This window comes from Canis aureus, chromosome 18 (assembly GCF_053574225.1).
Source record: "Canis aureus isolate CA01 chromosome 18, VMU_Caureus_v.1.0, whole genome shotgun sequence".
Taxonomy (NCBI): Eukaryota; Metazoa; Chordata; class Mammalia; order Carnivora; family Canidae; genus Canis; species Canis aureus.
Genome location: NC_135628.1, coordinates 9065951 through 9084370, shown reverse-complemented (window position 1 = coordinate 9084370; position 18420 = coordinate 9065951). Strand labels below are relative to the sequence as shown.

Sequence of the window (18420 nt, the reverse complement as noted above, 5' to 3'; positions counted from 1 at the left end):
TCAGAAATTTGTGGTTCTATCAAAAACACTAATTGTACTTAATAAGAAATATCAGACAGGTGATTTAGAGTTTTCAAGTTGCTACCCATTTCATTAAAATATTGACTAGAATACTAATTCCAAAGTAATTACCTGTCAAATCAAATCAATTAAAGTAGGTTAAACCCAACCCCTGATGTACTGTGTAACTTCTACTGGGTACCACTTATTAGAGACAGTTTGTTGTTATTATTGCTGTGAGTCAGGCCAATAAACCAGTCAGTTCTTTCTGAGTTAGAATCTACCCTTCTGTCTTTCCCATCTTTCCGGCCATAGATTTCATTATATAAAACAACTCACCAATTCACTTTGTTTCCTCATTCCTGCCAAAAGGTCTTTTGACAAAGTCTTTTGTTACATTGCCCCTCCTGTCAGGATCACCAGCATTGTTTGCAATAGGTGATTCTGGTTAATTAAATTTACCATTAAATGAGATCAGAATTTTATTGCCTCTTTTGTTTATTTCCACATTTATATTCCCAAATCCCTGATGTCTGACCCCTGACTACTATCTTCTGCTGGTGAAAGAGGATAAAATTGAGGACTTTGTTCCCATTTGTTTCCATTATTTCTTAGAATGAAATATATATATATCTCACCTTGAATTCCACTTAAAGTCCCAGCATCACTGGTCCTATCAAATAAGAACTTATAGAAGCTTTACATTTAAGTACCCTGAAATACCTTTGATACTGTACAGTAGAAGTAGTAGAGGGTGTGAAAAAATATTTAAAGTAATCATATAACAAAGTGTAGTCATTTATCCTCCATTCCAAATCCTTTTGGATTTTAAATCTCTCATTGGCAGTAAACATTAGAGTGAAATTATTTCCAGAGAACTGAATATACTTAACCATGGAGGCATATTTTTAACAGTAGTAGTCTTATCTGATTTAAATCTACAAATTAATCATTTATCATATTAATAAGGAAAGCTTTATTTTTATCCATTTATATTCCTAGGATTTATTTCCCCCTAAAATACCATGAATTTATAATATTTCCAACAGCTGCTGCTGTTTGGAAACGTTTCAAGTAATAAGTAACATTATTGTTACTACTGCACTAGTAAATGAGATGCTACTAACTCCTCTTAAGGGAACAGGTAAAAAGGTATCATGTATAATCCGTAAACATATGTAATCTATAGCCAAGAAATGAAACCAGTATACCTTTTTGTTTCCCAGTTTTGCACCAAAGTTGCCTAAGAGGAAACTGTTTTGCAATTATTTCAAGTTTTTATTTAAACTCCAGCTAGTTAAATTTATTTAAATTCCAGTTAAATTTCCTCCTGAGAGTTTAATCACGTTTTCACTATTAGGCAGTTTTGAAAGTAAGAAATGCAGCATGGAAGGGAGGCAGCAGTTAAAATTTCTCTGTTTTCATAATATAATAAGGGAAAGGAGCTTAATCGGTATTATCTCATTAGCCATAGCATGGGTGGAAATCAAACTATTTCTCCATCCTCTAGTCTACTATATGGTTTGCTCCTAAGCTTCCTTTTTTAGTAGCTCCTAAGCTAATTGAGAGTTTTCCAGACAGCTAGATCATTTTGTAGATCTACAAATAACCACCTTCCAAACCATCCTTGGGGAATTTAATAAGATGAACAGTGCTTTGGAGATGTATAAGAAAGCAATTTCTGACTATTTCTAGAAATATTGGACATAGTAATAGCTCCAGCATTACAATAGGATGGTTGTCATCCAACCACGTGTTGTCATCCTGTCTTTTTCTGACTCATCTTTGCTGTTGATTATGCTTGCATACCAACTGACCAGACCTGCTTAACAAGAGGTAATTAGGTGATAGAAGCGCCTGGGTGGCTCAGTGGTCTAAGTGTCTGCCTTTGGCTCAAGTTGTGATCTCAGGGTCCTAGGATCCAGCACCACATCAGGCTCCCTACTCACTGGAGAGACTGCTACTCCCTCTCCTGCAGCCCCTCTCCCCTGCTCATGTGCTCTCTCCTTCTCTCTCTCTCTCAAATAAATAAAATCTTAAAAATATAAAAATTAAAAAAAAAGAATTAGGTGATAGAATATGCTGTAGAGCTTAACATGTAAAAGTTTTTCTTTATAGAATGGGAATGTAAAAAAAATCTTTGGTGAGCAAGAGAGTTGTTAATCCTGATTCTATGTGAAAAATTTTGCCTTTACCGTTGACAAGATGCAATAATCTGAACCTATTAGAGACTTTCTGGAATATATATCCACATAGATAAAGAATCCCACGATAGTAAGTTCCTGTATTTATATAAAAGATAACATTGGGCTCCTGAGTGGCTCAGTGGTTGAGCATCTGCCTTTAGTTCAGGTTGTGAACCCCTGTTCCTGGAATGAGTCCTGCATCAGGCTTCCTGCAGGGATCCTGCTTCTCCCTCCGGCTATGTTTCTGCCTCTCCCTGTGTGTCTATCATGAATAAACAAATAAAACTTAAAGACAAAAAAAAAAAGATAACACTAGTCCAGATAACAGTAGTCCAGAGGGTTAATTTTAATGGCAGAGATTTTAGGCACCATGATAAACAGTTTTAAAAAAATAGTTTTGGGAAAAAAAAAATAGTTTTGGGGATCCCTGGGTGGCGCAGCGGTTTAGCGCCTGCCTTTGGCTCAGGGCGCGATCCTGGAGACCTGGGATCGAATCCCATGTCAGGCTCCCAGTGCATGGAGCCTGCTTCTCCCTCTGCCTATGTCTCTGCACCTCTCTCTCTCTCTCTCTCTCCACCCCCCCCCCGCCCCCGTGTGACTATCGTAAATAAATAAAATTTTTTTTAAAAAGATTAAAAAAATAATAGTTTTGGGCAGCCCGGGTGGCTCAGCGGTTTAGCGCCTTCAGCCCAGGCATGATCCTGGAGACCTGGGATCAAGTCCCACATCCGGCTCCCTGTGTGGAGCCTGCTTCTCCCTCTGCCTGTGTCTCTGCCTCTCTCTCTCTCTCTCTCTCTCTCTCTCATGAATAAATAAATAAAATCTTTAAAATATATATATATAGTTTTGCCAGAGGATTTGTCTGTAGTCTCTACATTATACCCTATATAATTATGCCTGTTCTTGTGTTTAGGATCTCCTCCCTTTGCTCTGGCTGCAAAGTGAGATAATTTAAATCCTTACTACAGAACAGTGATTAATTTAGTTATTTGACTGCTTGAAATCCCAACATGAGGATACTTCATATACTTATCATAATTTAAAAATGTTAGACTAAACATTTAAACTTTTTGGGGTCCCCAGAATTTTTTAAGAATCTATTAAATCAAATGACCTTCTTACCAGAAAAACTCACATACATACAATTTGGAATACAGTTCCACATTGAACTCCATAGACCTGAGGTTGTGAATCACCTATGGACCCAACATTCAGAACTTCAGCACTAATTAGATCTGCCCTGTCTGATATGACAGCCAATAATCACTTATAGCTATTTAAATTAAAATTAAACACAGTTAAAGTTCCCTAGTCTCACCATCCACATTTTCAATGCTCAGGAGCAACATGTGGCTAATGGCTACCATATTGGACAGAGCAGATATAAAATATTTCCTTCATTTCAGAAGGTTGTGTTGGATAGCACTGGGTTAGATGTTTCTAAAACTATTCTACTTAAGAATCTTACCATTATGTATATATGTATATGTGTTTGTGTAGAAATGCATGATTTGACAGCCTAAAACATACATGTTGTAAGAAAAATTGGTTGCCTTTAGGCACAAAATATACATCTTTTCCTGAAACATAAATATGTCATAAAGTAAGGCATCTAGCTAACCTCAGCTGGGCCTTCAGGACTTTTCTACTTTGATTTTTTTTTTTATCTTGTTGTATCTAAATTGCGTTTTCCATAGTAGTAGTTCTAAATTCTTCTACTCTTCCTTAAGCTCTTGCTTTTCAGTATGGTTGGAGACTTCATTTGTTCAGAAAACTGTGGCTATCATTCCTCAACTGCCCTTATCTCTGTATTAAAAATCTCATTGAGTTTTTTTTAATCATCATGTGCTACAGAAATAGCAAGGTGATGAAGAGAATGCAAAAGCCTCTGAATTTCAACAATATAATCAGAACCTAAGAGTAAATAGTTACAGAATGACATAATGCTTTCGAAGCATGGACTCTGTTCTCATACAATTTGATCATTTAGGTCTATGTTAGGGCCATAGAATGTGTATTTTTTTTTTAATTTTATTTATGATAGTCACATAGAGAGAGAGAGGCAGAGACACAGGCAGAGGGAGAAGCAGGCTCCATGCATCGGGAGCCCGACGTGGGACTCGATCCTGGGTCTCCAGGATCGCGCCCTGGGCCAAAGGCAGGCGCCAAACCGCTGCGCCACCCAGGGATCCCCGAATGTGTATTTTTTAATTAATCCACAGGAACTTCTAATATACCTCAATGTAGATAATACCCATCCTTGAACTTACAGCCATACTTATAATTATCAGTACTAACAATAGGAGTTAACCTTTGCTGAGCCTTTGTTTCCATCATCCATGTGCTTTATATTAATTTCCTCTCTGGAGGGTATTATGCTGAGTGAAGTAAGTCAATTGGAGAAGGACAAACATTATATGTTCTCATTCATTTGGGGAATATAAATAATAGTGAAAGGGAATATAAAGGAAGGGAGAAGAAATGTGTGGGAAATATCAGAAAGGGAGACAGAACGTAAAGACTCCTAACTCTGGGAAATGAACTAGGGGTGGTAGAAGGGGAGGAGGGCGGGGGGTGGGAGTGAATGGGTGATGGGCACTGGGGGTTATTCTGTATGTTAGTAAATTGAACACCAATAAAAAATAAATTAAAAAAAATAAAAATAAATAAATAAAAATAAAAATAAAATAATTTCCTCAATGAGCCCTCATAACAACTCTATCAGTGATCATTATGATCAATCCATTTTATGGTGTGGAAACAGGCTACAAGAGGTCGACTAACTTGCCCAGGACTGGTTAGGAGTTAATGGGATCAAATGTACAGTATTTGTAAATATGTGTACATTGTTGAACAGCAGATCTCTAGAACTTTTTTACCTTGCATGATTGAAACTACACTCAACAAGTACTCCCACATTTTCCCATCCCCCAGCCCCTGACAAACATCATTGTACCTTCTGCTTGTATGAGTTCAACTACTTTAGGTGCTTCATATAAGGGGAATCATACAGTATTTGTCCTTTTGTGATTGGCTTACATTTTAAGTCTTCAGCCCATTTGGGGAAGATTTTTGTGTGTGCTCTAAGGAAAAAGAAATGATTTCTTTCTTTTGCATGTGAATATCCAGTTTACACAACAGTGATGTTCTTTAACAAATGAAACTGTCCTTTCCCATTGTGTAGTCTTAGCATCTTTGTCAAAGATCATTTGACAATATAGGTGTGGGTTTATTTCTAGGCTCTCTTGTTTTGTTCTCTGATCTCTCTCTATCTGTCTTTATGCCATTACAGTCCGTTTTGTTTACCGTAGCTTTGTAATATGTTTTGACTTGAGGAAGTGTGATGCCTGCAGCTTTGTTCCTCTTTATTCCTCAAGATTGTTTTGTTTTTTCAGAGTCCTTTGTGCTTCTATATGAATTTTAGGTAATTTAGGATTGTATCTATTTCTGCAAAAATCCCATTGGGATTTTGATAGAGATTACATGGAATTTGTAGATTGTTTTGGATAATGTGGACATCTTAACATTTTAAGTCTTCCAATTCATGAACACAGGCGGTCTTCCCAACTATTTGTATCTCAGTTTCTTTTATCACTGGTTTATAGTTTTCAGTGTACAAGTCTTTTGCCTTTTTGGTTAAATTTATTCCTAAGTATTTCACTCTTTTTTTTTTTTCTTTTTAAGATTTTGTTTGTAAGTTATCTATACACCTAACGTGGAGCTTGAATTCACCACCTCAAGATCTAAGAGTCACATGCTCTACTGCCTGAGCCAGCTACCTACCCTGTATTTTACTCTTTCTGATGCTTTTTTAAATGGAATCATTTCCTTTTCAGAAGATACATTGTTAGTGTATAGAAACAAACTGATTTTTGCCTGTTGATTTTGTAACATGCAACCTGCCTGCATGTATTAGTTATAAAGTGTCTTGTATGTGTGTAATCTACTGTATTCTAGACATAAGTCATCCTCAAACAGTTTTACATTTTTTTATGATTTGGACACCTTTTATTTCTTTTTTCCTGTCTAATTTCTCTTGTTAGAACTTCCAGTATTCTGTTGAATAGAAGTGGCAAGAATGAGCATCCTTGTCTTATTCCTGATTTTAGAGGGAAAGCTTTCAGTTTTTCACAGTTGAATATGACTTTTCATATATAGCATTTACTATGTTGGGGAAGTGTTCTTTTCCTAGTTTGTTGAGTGTTTTTATCATGAAAGGATGTTGAATTTGTCAGATCCTTTTTCTGCATCTATTGAGCTGATCATATGATTTTTATCTTTCATTCTGCTCATGTGATGTATCAGATTGATTTTTATTATTATTATTATTTTCTGAACCATCCTTGCATCCCAGAAATAAATCCCACTTGATTCTGGTGTATGATCATAATGCGCCATTGAATTTGGCTAGTATTTTGTTGAGGATTTTTGCATGTGTATTCATTGGGGATATTGGCTGGTAGTTTTCTGGTAATGTCTTTCTTTGGTTTTGGTATCAGGATAAACCTGGCCTCATAAAATGAGTTTGGGAGTATTCATTCCTCTGATGTTTTGGAGTTTGAGAGGGATTAGCACTAAATCTTTAAATTTTTGGTAGATTTCTTCTGTAAGATCATCTGTTCCTGGGCTTTTGCTTTGTTCAGAGTTTTTTATTACTGATTTAGTCTCTTTATAGGTCTATTCAGATTTTCTGTTTCTTCACAATTCAGTTTTGGCAGGTTGTATGTTTCTAGGAAATTACCCATTTCATCTAAGTCATCCAATTTGTTGGCATATAATTATTCATAGTAGTTTCTTATGATCCTTGTATTTCTGTGGTGTCAGTTATAATTTCCCCCTTTCATACCTGATTTTGAGTCTTTTTTCTTTTTTTCATAGTCTAACTGAAGGTTTGTCAATTTTTTTTATCTTTTCGAAAGACCAACTCTTAATTTTATTGATTTTTTGCTATTCTGTATTTCAATCTGTCCTAATCTTTATTATTTCTTTCCTTATGTTAACTTTAAGCTTAGTTCTTCTTTGAGTAGTTCCTTGATTTAGAGTTAGATTGTCTATGAAATCATTTTTTTTTAGATTTTACTTATTTATTCATGAGAGACGCACAGAAAGAGGCAGAGACATAGTCAGAGGGAGAAGCAGGCTCCCTGCAGGAGCCCAATGCAGGATCCAATTCCAGGACCCTGGGATCACGCCCTGAGCGGAAGGTAGATGCTTAACCACTGAGCCACCCAGGCATCCCGAGATCTTTCTTCTTCTTCTTTTTTTTTTTTTTAATTTTCTTTTTTAAGATTTTAGTTATTCATGAGAGACACACAGAGAGAGAGGCAGAGGAAGAAGTAGGCTCCATGCAGGGAACCCAATGCAGGACTCAATCCCGGGACCCCAGAATCAAGACCTGAGCCAAAGGCAGAGGCTGAGCCACCCAGGCATCCCAATCTTTCTTCTTTTTAACATAAGCACTTACCACACTATAAGCTTCCCTATTATGTTTTTTGTTGCATCCCCAAAGTTTGTTGTGTTTTCATTTTGTTAGGACTTATTTTGTGACCTAATATGTTACGTTACTTCCTTAATTAAAGACCTTCTGAATCTACTTGCAACTTCCAAATTAAATATAAATCTTTGAGCTAGCATTAAGAGCCATCATTATGTAACCCCTCTACCCTTGCAGCCTTTTCTTTTTTTTTATAATAAATTTTTTTTTTATTGGTGTTCAATTTACCAACATACAGAATAACACCCAGTGCTCATCCCGTCAAGTGCCCCCCTCAGTGCCCATCACCCAATCACCCATTCACCCCCACCCCCCCGCCCTCCTCCCTTTCCACCACCCTTAGTTCGTTTCCCAGAGTTAGGAGTCTTTATGTTCTGTCTCCCTTTCTGATATTTCCCACACATTTCTTCTCCCTTCCCTTATATTCCCTTTCACTATTTATATTCCCCAAATGAATGAGACCATATAATGTTTGTCCTTCTCCAATTGATTTACTTCACTCAGCATAATACCCTCCAGTTCCATCCACGTTGAAGCAAATGGTGGGTATTTGTCGTTTCTAATGGCTGAGTAATATTCCATTGTATACATAAACCACATCTTCTTTAGCCTTTTCTTACTTAGACTGTAGCACCAATTGGACTATTTTAACTTTTTAACTGCCTGTATATATACTTGCTGGAATTCTTTACCATTTCAAATTTACCATTTCTTTACCATTTCAATTCTTTACCATTTCTTCCTCTATGAAGATTTTGCTTTATATCTCCTGGTTTGTGTTCTTTCTTCCCTTCCTATCCCTTAACTCTTGATTTATATGATGAACTTTTCATATATTGACTAGTATTATAATTACTTGTACAGTTGTCTCATATTTTCCTCTAGCAACTTCTTCAGGATAGGGATTTTACATTAATAATTGTTGCAGCTCTGATAGTGTCTAGCATATACTTTTGGCATAGTAAGCACTTGAGTTTAAAATGGTAAATTTAATAGAAATTTTTCATCTTAAATGTCAAGACTTAACAAAATGGCCAAATAAAAATTATACTTGCTTTATTTTTTTCTCTTAATTTCATCTTTCACAATCACATTGAGAAACTCATCAGATAACTTGCAGAAATTTTTCAGTGTGGGATGCCCGGGTAGCTCAGCAGTTGAGCATCTGCATTCAGCTCAGAGCATGAAGCTGGTCCTGGGATTGAGTCCCACATCGAGTCCCTGCTTGGAGCCTACTTCTCCCTCTATGTCTCTGCCCCTCTGTGTCTCTCATGAATAAATAAATAAAATCTTTAGAAAAATTTTCAGTGTTAGGGCACCTGGGTGGCTTAGTCAGTTAAGCATCCAACTCTTGATTTCTGTTCAGTATATGATCTCAGGATTGTGAGAACAAGCTGCATGTTGGGCCCTGTGCTGTGTGGAGCCTGCCTGAGATTCTCCCTCTCCTGCCCCCCCCTCCTCCCCTGCATGCAAGCGCGAGTGTGCTCTTGTGCGCTCTCTCTCTCTTTAAAAATAAATTTTAGTGTTAAAGAAAATTGGGGGTAAATGAATGCATTCATAGTCTCTGATTTTCTTTTTGTATGTTTCTTTCAAGCCCTGTACTTGTATGTGGGTTTTTTTTTTTTTTTTTTTGGTTTGTTTTGGGTTTTTTTAGGTTTTGTTTATTTATTTGGTAGAGAGACAGAAAGGGGCACCTGGGTGGCTTAGTCAGTTAAGCATCTGCCTTCGGCTCAGGTTGTGATTCCAGAGTCCTGGGATGGAGCCGTGCATTGGGCTCCCCAGCTCAGTGGGGAGTCTACTTCTCCCTCCCCTTCTCCCTGTACCCCCTGTCCCACTTATGCTCACTCTCTCACTTGCTTTTTTTCTCTTTCAGATAAATAAATTTAAAAAATCTTTTAAGAGTGAGAAAGCACAAGCCGGGGGAGGGATAGAGGAAAGTTAGTTAAACATAGATGTTAAACATCTGACTTCAGATGCTTAACTGACTGAGCCACCAGGCACCCCTGCCATATATTAAAGAACTGATTTTGATTTGCATGACACTTAGGTTGTATCTATTACTTTGCTTTATAGGGGATGTTGTAATAAAGTTTTCATAGCTTTTCACTTGTGTTAAATTCATTCCTTAAATTTCTAAGCACACGTTTATTAGGTTTAAGGGTTGAATGTGTTTATAACTATTTCCACACCAAAGGCCGTGGCAAACCTGCCATCTATAGTTGAGTGTACTAATTCAGCACAGCCTCATCAGCAGTATAGTGTCAAGATGTATAAAAACGCCCACTTAAGCTTATTTCCTCCTTGCCCATATTCCCCTACTCATAGTAGTTGTACAGTAAATCAATCCTTTTAATATTAGGCCTCAGTAATTTACAAAATGAATTATTAGCCCAAAAGTAGTTAAATAAGGGTCTTACATTCTTACTCTGAGCTTTAGAGATAGATTGTGGTTAAAAAGACCAGACCCAGTCTTCTCCATTTTTTTCAAATGCATGTATATGGAGCACACACTTAAAAATTAAGGAACTAACAAAAAGAGAGAGAAAAATTAAGGAACTAACTTATTCAGGAAGTAGATTTTTTTTTTTAAGTTAAGAGAGAAGTACCCTTAACTTAGAAAGAAAGTTACCTTCTTGGAGTTTAACTTTCACAATAAAACTAAGACATAATAAATGAGATTGAGTTGGCATTGGAGTCTTATGGAAAAGGATGATGTTTATTGAATTAAAAGCTTAGAGAAAAAGCCTGAAAATATCATCCAGTCTTGATAAAATACTAAAACAAGCTATCATCAAATAAATGACACTAATGTAAATAAAGAACATACGTAAAGGAAATGTTTGCTTTGGAAATTAGGAGTTTGTTTACACATTTTCTAAGTTAAAACTACAAAAATAAACAAAAATACCCTGCCCATCTTTATATTCCAAATTTTATGATTATCAATTAGATTATCAGAGTGTGATAGGAATAGCAACTAAACTTATTTGATCTGGGTTTACTATATCACCAAATTACTGCTTTTTTTTTTTTCAAAGTTTTAGCAGTGTGATGGTAGTTTGCAAAGCAAAGTGTGGGTACTTAAAGGGGAACTTATGGGTCACGTGTTCTGTAGTTCCTCATGAAGGAATACTGAAAAACTTTTCATCAATTATTTGTTGATATGGGCTTTTATTTTCTCATTTGACTTAAGGGGGACAGAAACTTCAGAAGCTGCTTATTTTTCCTTCAAAGCACCAGCAGCTTTTATCTACTTGGCAGGAATGATACACGGTAAAGTCTAGGGTTGTCATTTTAGCACATCGAGGTATTATGAATTCATGACTGGTTTTGTTCCTAGATAGAACCTTACTACTAAAACATGATTGTGGATGAGCAGACTGACATCTTCTGGGAACTCTGACATGCAGAATTTCAGGCCTTTTTACCTCCTAGACCTACTCTGTTAATTCATGTCCTTCAAGAAGCACACACCAAGATGAGATTTGAAGTGTAAGAGATTTTGAGGGGAAGATACCAGAGGAGGGAAAAAGGAGAGAGTGCTGGAGGAGGTACCAATGTAGGTCTGACCCCTGTGAAGGAGAGGGAAGGAAGGGTGGTGGAGTAGAATGTCAGACTATGGCACAGTTGTAAGTAAGTTTCTGACAAGCTGATGGGAATCCTCCAGCCAATGTCACATGTCAGTGAAATTCCATGGCTCACTCGAACAAGGCTGATTTCCTATTTCTGCTGCCTCTAATCATTTACTGAGAGCAGCCTGTGGAAGCTTGGCTTCAGTGCAAGTAGGATTTCAGAGCACAGCACCTGAGACTATCTTTCAATTATGCTCCTAGCAGCAGGAGATTAGATTGGCATGTTTCCCTGGCCACCAGACCTCCTGATTCAGGATCTGCATTTTAACAAAGCCTCCAGGTGAATTATAAGCACATTAAAACTTTGAGAAGCATGACTCTAGAATAATAATTTGGCCCTTTGGGATCTTACCCAGAGTCAATAAAATTGTTCACAATCAGTATAGGATCTCCTCAAAAATTCAGCTCTCTTGGGATGGTATTTTTTTACAGTTCATTTGAACAGAGTTGCTGTTCAAAGTGAGAACTAGAGCAGATAATTTGTTGTTGTTAATTTATAACAAATGTGTGAAGCAGATTTGGGGCCAAAGCAGACTTTCCAAGATGCTTTGCCTCTTTGCTGAAAGGAGCTAGATATAGTTTATTTCCTTTTGCCTTTTTGAGTTCAAGGTCCCTTTAGCAAAGAATTCTGTATTTATTTATTTATTTATTTATTTATTTATTTATTTATTTATTTATTTATTTATTTATTTTTACCATGTGGTAAGTTGTAGCTATGATTCTTATAGTGGCAGCTAGAAATAAACAATGTGTTAGACATTATCTTACTGAATTATCTCCACTGACCCAGTGCTTAATATTTGAGAAGCTCTCTCCATAGGACAGAATACAGTGCCAGGTAAGCTTTGTCACAGGCCCTGTTCCTTGTTTACAGACGTCCATGTGTTCAAGATACCCATACTCTCATGTATAATCAAAATGTCCACAGTCATGTGGAATCATCCTTTGAACCATTGATCCCAAAACTTCAGTCTAGGGACAACTGCTTGGCAAAGTCTATAATAAAGTCTTGAAATCATTACTTTTAAAAAGCCCTCCAAGTGATGAAATGCAAACAGATTTGGAAACCACTGCTCTAAAGTAAAATACATCCTTGAGATGCATGCCTTTCCCATAAAAACATCCTCTGATGGAGTGGTATAATTTACTCTGCGTTCCAAATGCCACTTGTCTCTGTCTACTGGACAGAATGCATGAAAAATTGTAAAAGAACTTAGAAATTCCTAATTAAACATAACATACTTCTATTATTCTCAATAATACTTTTTTATCTTAGAATGTAGTGTAATTTTTACATCATTCTTTATTATCAGTGGGCTCATTATACCAAGGCCCATAGACCTAAAGATCTGGATATAATTATTCTAGACTACTCTCATTCTGGGTTAGAGAAAGTTCCCCTAAAGATAGACAGCCACAGGTGTTTCCTGAAATAAGGCTTAACTAGAACCTGAGTTAAAGGTACAACTCCAGTTTTGAGTATCTCTGATCTTATTCATTCTTTTAGGCAATTATAAAATACCATCTATGTTTCAAGCACTCTATAGTCTATACCAGAGATAGGAAAATAAGATTTAGTCCTTAACCTTGAGGAGTTCCCATACTACCCTAGAGACACTTATTACAACAGATATATTTGCTATTATTGGACATGCAGAGATGGAGTGAGTCAAGCCTTCAAGAGGAGTGGGTGGAAGGGTGCTGGAAACCAAGAAAATAACACTAACGCATCACATGAGACTAGTCACTGCTGCCCTTGTCCAGCAGCCATGCCAGGAATATCTAACTTTGGAGCCGATCATCTGCACTCATCTAAAGCTTAACTCATTATCCATTCCTCCAGAACAAAAAACCTGCTTCTCTACATACATTCCTAGATTGGTGACTGGTACCCCTCATTTATACTGCCTCCCCAGCCAGAAACTCTGAAGGCATCCTATTCGTCGTCTTCACTCCCTGTGGCCAGCCAGTAATCAGGGAACTATCAATTCAATCTCTGCAGCTTCTCCTCTGTCACCTCTAAGTGCTACTAACATTCCTGCCTTCATCCTGGATGCTGCAGTAATCTCCCAACTGGCCAATCTCATCATCTTGAGACTTGCCTCTTTCTAATCTACTCTCCCTATATCGGTTCAAATATAGGAGTGGCTCTACTGACTGCCTCAGTGTTAATGTATAGGGTAAGAGTGCTAAGGCTTAAGCCAGACTTGGATTAAGATCCTGGCTCCACCATTTACTAGCTGTCTAGAGCAAGGCATTTAGCCTCTCAGTGTCTTGGTTTCCTCAACTGTCAAGTAGTGAAGGAAATGGAATCTCTGTCCGAGGGTTATTGTGAGGACTGATTGGATTAATACTATACATATAAAGTTAATACTGAACATATAAAGTGCTTAACAGTGTCTAGCACAAAATGAACCCACAGTGGTGGTGACAGCCATGGTGCAGTAACCTAGTGTACATACCAGGTAAATAAAGACAACCAGGACTCATCTGGCCATCCAGGAATTAAAAGTCTGAAGTGGGGAAAGAAAAACAAATAGGTAAATTACTTATTTTGATCAATGCTGTTGTAAATTTGAACGTGATGCTAAATGATTAAGGAGTCAGAGAGAACACTAAAATCTTGTCCAAAATGTTCTATTAACATTTCTATTTTTCTGGGAGTGCCTGGGTGGCTCATTTGGTTGAGCATCCAAGTCTTGGTGTTGGCTCAGGTCATAACCTCAGGGTCATGATATCAAGCCCCAGGTGGGGCTCCACTTTCAGCATGGAGTCTGCTTAAAGTTTCTCTCTCCCTCTCTGCCCCTCCTCCCTGTACACACACTCGCTATCTCCCTCTCTCAAATAAATATCTTCAAAAAATTTTTTCTGGATTACATAGTACCTTGAGTTCCCAAAACAACTTAGTACCCCCTAAACCACAAGTTCCTCATACATGAAATTTGTATAGTTATGATTTTGTTCCTGTATGCCTTTACCGTAACCATAAGGGTTTGGTTCTAGTGTGTGTGAACATTTAGTTTCATTCTCTTAGGAATAATTTGAAGAAAGAGAACTGTGCATTGAACATACAAAAAGGAGGAGAAATGAACCACAGAATATTAGAGAGTTTGTAGTGAAACCCCAGAAAAGGGGATCCCTGGGTGGCACAGCGGTTTAGCACCTGCCTTTGGCCCAGGGCGCGATCCTGGAGACCCGGGATCGAATCCTACGTCAGGCTCCCGGTGCATGAAGCCTGCTTCTCCCTCTGCCTGTGTCTCTGCCTCTCTCTCTTTCTCTCTCTGTATGACTATCATAAATAAATTAAAACAAAAAAAAAGAAACCCCAGAAAAGCATACCGACAATGACAGAGACCAACTGTACCCAGTGGCTCTTGGAGGATGTGGACTACTGAGTTTTTTTGGTGAAAGTAGTACCAGGGAGACTTCAGGACTCTGTAATCAGGGCAGATTACACAGAAATTAAGTGTGGCTTGTAAATACATAGGAATTCAAAATAGTACCGAATCGACACATTAAAGAAAAACACATTTGGGGAAATACCTTTTGGAACTGGAGGCAGAATAATGTAGTATTTGAACTTAGGCTTAACTTACTTATTTAGGCCCCTTGATTTAACTTTCCTAAGTCTCAGCAGTCTCATCTGGAAGACTTTCTCTTAGTAATAGTACTAACTGGGAAAGGTAGCTGTGATTGAGCAAGTGCCTTGAAGCCCTTTGCTGGTAATTTACAAATATCAAATACCTAGTAATGTTTGTTCTTGCTATTGGTGATGGCTAATACTGTTTTTTGTTTTGTTTTTTTTTTTTGAAGTCAGGAAAAATGAATTCAGATACATACATCATTCAGATTTGGGGAGAAGAGTGTAGGACAGTACCTGTTATTTTCTAGATGGCAGGCAATGTTTACCAAAGGTACCTTTACTTAGAATATATGTTGTCTTTTGTTCTAGTAAATGTAAAATATAGATTCATAAGAGTATTGCCTCTCTTCCCCCATCCTGTTTTTAACATGAGGGTTTAATTTCCCACAGAATTTTTTCTTAAGATTTTATTTATTTATTCATGAGAGATACAGAGAGAGAGAGAGGCAGAGACCCAGGCAGAGGGAAAAGCAGGCTCCATGCAGGGAGCCCGAAGTGGGACTCAATCCTGGGACCTCGGGATCACACCCTGAGCCAAAGGCAGATGCTCAACCGCTGAGCCACCCAGGCATCTCGAATTTCCCACAGAATTTAACCTACAAGTGAAAAACTATAGAATTCCTTGGTTCCATTGTATAATTTAATGAATGTAAAAGTTGATAACACATCACTTTTGTTAATAGTGCTTCTAGAAGTGCTTGTGTATTTTAAATATTCTCTCCCTTGTCATATATAATCTATCTCACCTTTTCTGGTATTAAATAATTTTATGGGGCAGCCCCGGTGGCGCAGCGGTTTAGCGCTGCCTGCAGCCCCGGGTGTGATCCTAGAGACCCAGGATCGAGTCCCACATCAGGCTCCCTACATGGAGCCTGCTTCTCCCTCTGCCTGTCTCTGCCTCTCTCTTCGCTCTCTCTGAATGAATAAATAAATAAATCTTTAAAAAATAAATAAATAAATAAATAAATAAATAAATAAATAAATAAATAAATAAATAAATTTATTTTATGGAACTAAGATAAAAGTTTAATTCAGCATACTTTAATATGAGCAGAGTATTATGAGCGATGTACTAGAGGACATGTCCTTTGGGACACTTTCTCACTCCAGCTCAGTTACATGACTCTCCTGTCCCCATGTTCCCACAAACCCTATACTTTCTATCTCTCTTTATCCTTTCAATTTATTTGTGCTGTCAAGCAGGTTGCAGGCACCTTAGCCTTGATAATAAGGACCCTGTTATGCAACATTAAGCAGAAAAGACTAGCACTCAGTAGCTACTCAGCTGGTTTTTGTGGAGTGAATGAATGCTTATCCAGTGTTGAGGCCATGGTCGGCAGCACCCCAGTGACTGATTGCATGAACTAGGCAATTAAGAAGGTCTTTAGAAATGAGGTAAGGTAAGATTAAAACAAGAAATAAAGTTAGTAGGAAGCTAATTCCAAAGACTTTTCTGTGGAATACCTGTCTTTTTTTTTTTTTTTTTAAGATTTATTTATTTTATTTTAGAGAATGAAAAAGAGACAATGGAGGGGAGGGGCTGGAGGTATAGGGAGAGATAGTCTTAAGCTGACTCCACACTGAGCCCAGATTGAGACTTGGGACTTGACCTTACGACCTTGAGATCATGACCCAGAGATCTGGACCTGTGCTGACACCGAAAGGTGAACACTTAACCTACTGCACCACCCAGACACCCCAGAATAGCTGTCTTTCTTTATGAAGAAGATTCCCTACCCTTCCTCAGATACTACATGTCTTACCATAGTTGCCTAGTTACTAACTACTCAGTAGACTGCATAAGGTGACAGGTCTAGCCTTCTCCCCTGAAAGACTAAAGAGGGCTCCTGACACAACTGGGTATGGTTTGAAACCTGGATTCAGACCTATAGACCTTATACAGCTCAACTCTTATAGATACCATAGGTGATGTTAGGAAAATGAAAGTTTAGGCAGGAAAAATGTTTACCATGTATGTTTAGTAATCGAACATTCATCTCTTTTTCACAAGGACTTGAATTATGGTATATAATTGTGTAACAAGCAAATGGTAGACATAAATCAACATTAAAAACTGCCACCTGGGCCACCCAGCACATGCTGTGTCAACCCAGTGTGAGAGCTATCTTCCTTGCACATGACAAATAATCAGAAGCAGGAAAAGAGTTTGCAGGTGCAACAGGAAGCAGCTTAAACACTGGCGTGGTATCATCTGGAGCCTCAGTATATACCATTTACTTCCCATAGTGTGATGACTACCAACCATAGGTCACAATCAGGCCTTAGAACCTTAACCCAGCATGTTGCAGCCATCCCCCTACAAGTACCCCCGGAATTGCTGCCATTGGCCAATGTCCAAGAATGCTTGAACAGCTGCTCTGACAAATGGGTTTCCCCCATTCAAGCCGGCAAATGGGGAGTTTGAGCAGCTTTGCAACACTCCCTGCCTCTAGGTTGCAGAATCTATTTAAAATGATAATAAAGTATCCTGCTCTCTGACACTGTGTATTTTTCATTTTGGAAATAAGTAAATATCATTAGAATCCTTTTAATGCAGGAGATGAGAAATGATCCTAAAGAGTTGATTTCAGCTTTTCCTTTTGCTTTTTTTTTTCCCTCCCCGCTTTTGCTTTTGCTTTTTCTCTCTCCCAGACAGTAAGGATTGTATCCTGGAGCCGCTTTCCCTGCCAGAAAGTCCAGGTGGCACCACCGCTTTAGAAGGTTCTCCATCTGTGCCTTGTATTTTCTGTGAAGAACATTTTCCTATGGATGAACAAGACAAACTTCTGAAGCACATGATTATTGAACATAAGATGGTCATAGCTGATGTCAAGTTGGTTGCTGATTTCCAAAGGTAAATTTTGTTTTTTACCATAAATGAATTAAATCCAATATTCCATAAAGGAAAGGCATAACTTATATTTGTTTATAAATAAAATTATTCCTATGCAAATAGGAAAACTCATATTCTTTTTCAAGCATTGTTGGGAATGGAGATCTTTAGTTGAAGCCAGAAGGGTATTGTCCAAAGAATTCTCAGTTTAAGTGCTGTGATGAGATTGAGAATCAGGGGGGAAAAAGTCATTCAAAAACCAAAGGGGTATAAGAGTAGACAGTTGTTGAGGTCAGTGTATGAGGTACCAAGAGGAAGAAGATGAGGAGGATGAAGAACAGATAGATAGAGGCGAGTGGTTGCAGAACTGCCAACAGTGGGCATGTGTGAAATGTAGGAACTTCACCTACATAGCCAGGACTCAGAGTGAGCTAAACTCCAGTTTATGAGCACCTGACTTAGAATATCCACACCAATCCTTATTACCAGTTGTAATATAAGCAATTATTTATTTTTTTCCAATTTCTAATTGCTGGAACTGATTGTTCAACAGAAATGCCTCTTTTTTCCAGTGTAATATCTTCTTCCCTTTTTTTAATTTAAATTCAATTAGCCAACAAAGAAATGCCTTT

At 37.7% G+C, this 18420-nt stretch overlaps 1 protein-coding gene across 2 annotated transcripts in view; it reads left to right on the top strand.

The window, feature by feature from the left end:
• ZNF277 (zinc finger protein 277) overlaps positions 1–18420 on the top strand; it is a 109047-nt gene that overhangs the window by 41586 nt on the left and 49041 nt on the right. The window contains exon 2 of one of the 2 annotated variants that reach the window (XM_077856139.1): positions 17608–17809. In XM_077856139.1, the coding sequence (XP_077712265.1) occupies positions 17608–17809 (202 nt within the window). The remainder of the gene's footprint in view (positions 1–17607; positions 17810–18420) is intronic. The other variant, XM_077856140.1, reaches the window with a different exon arrangement.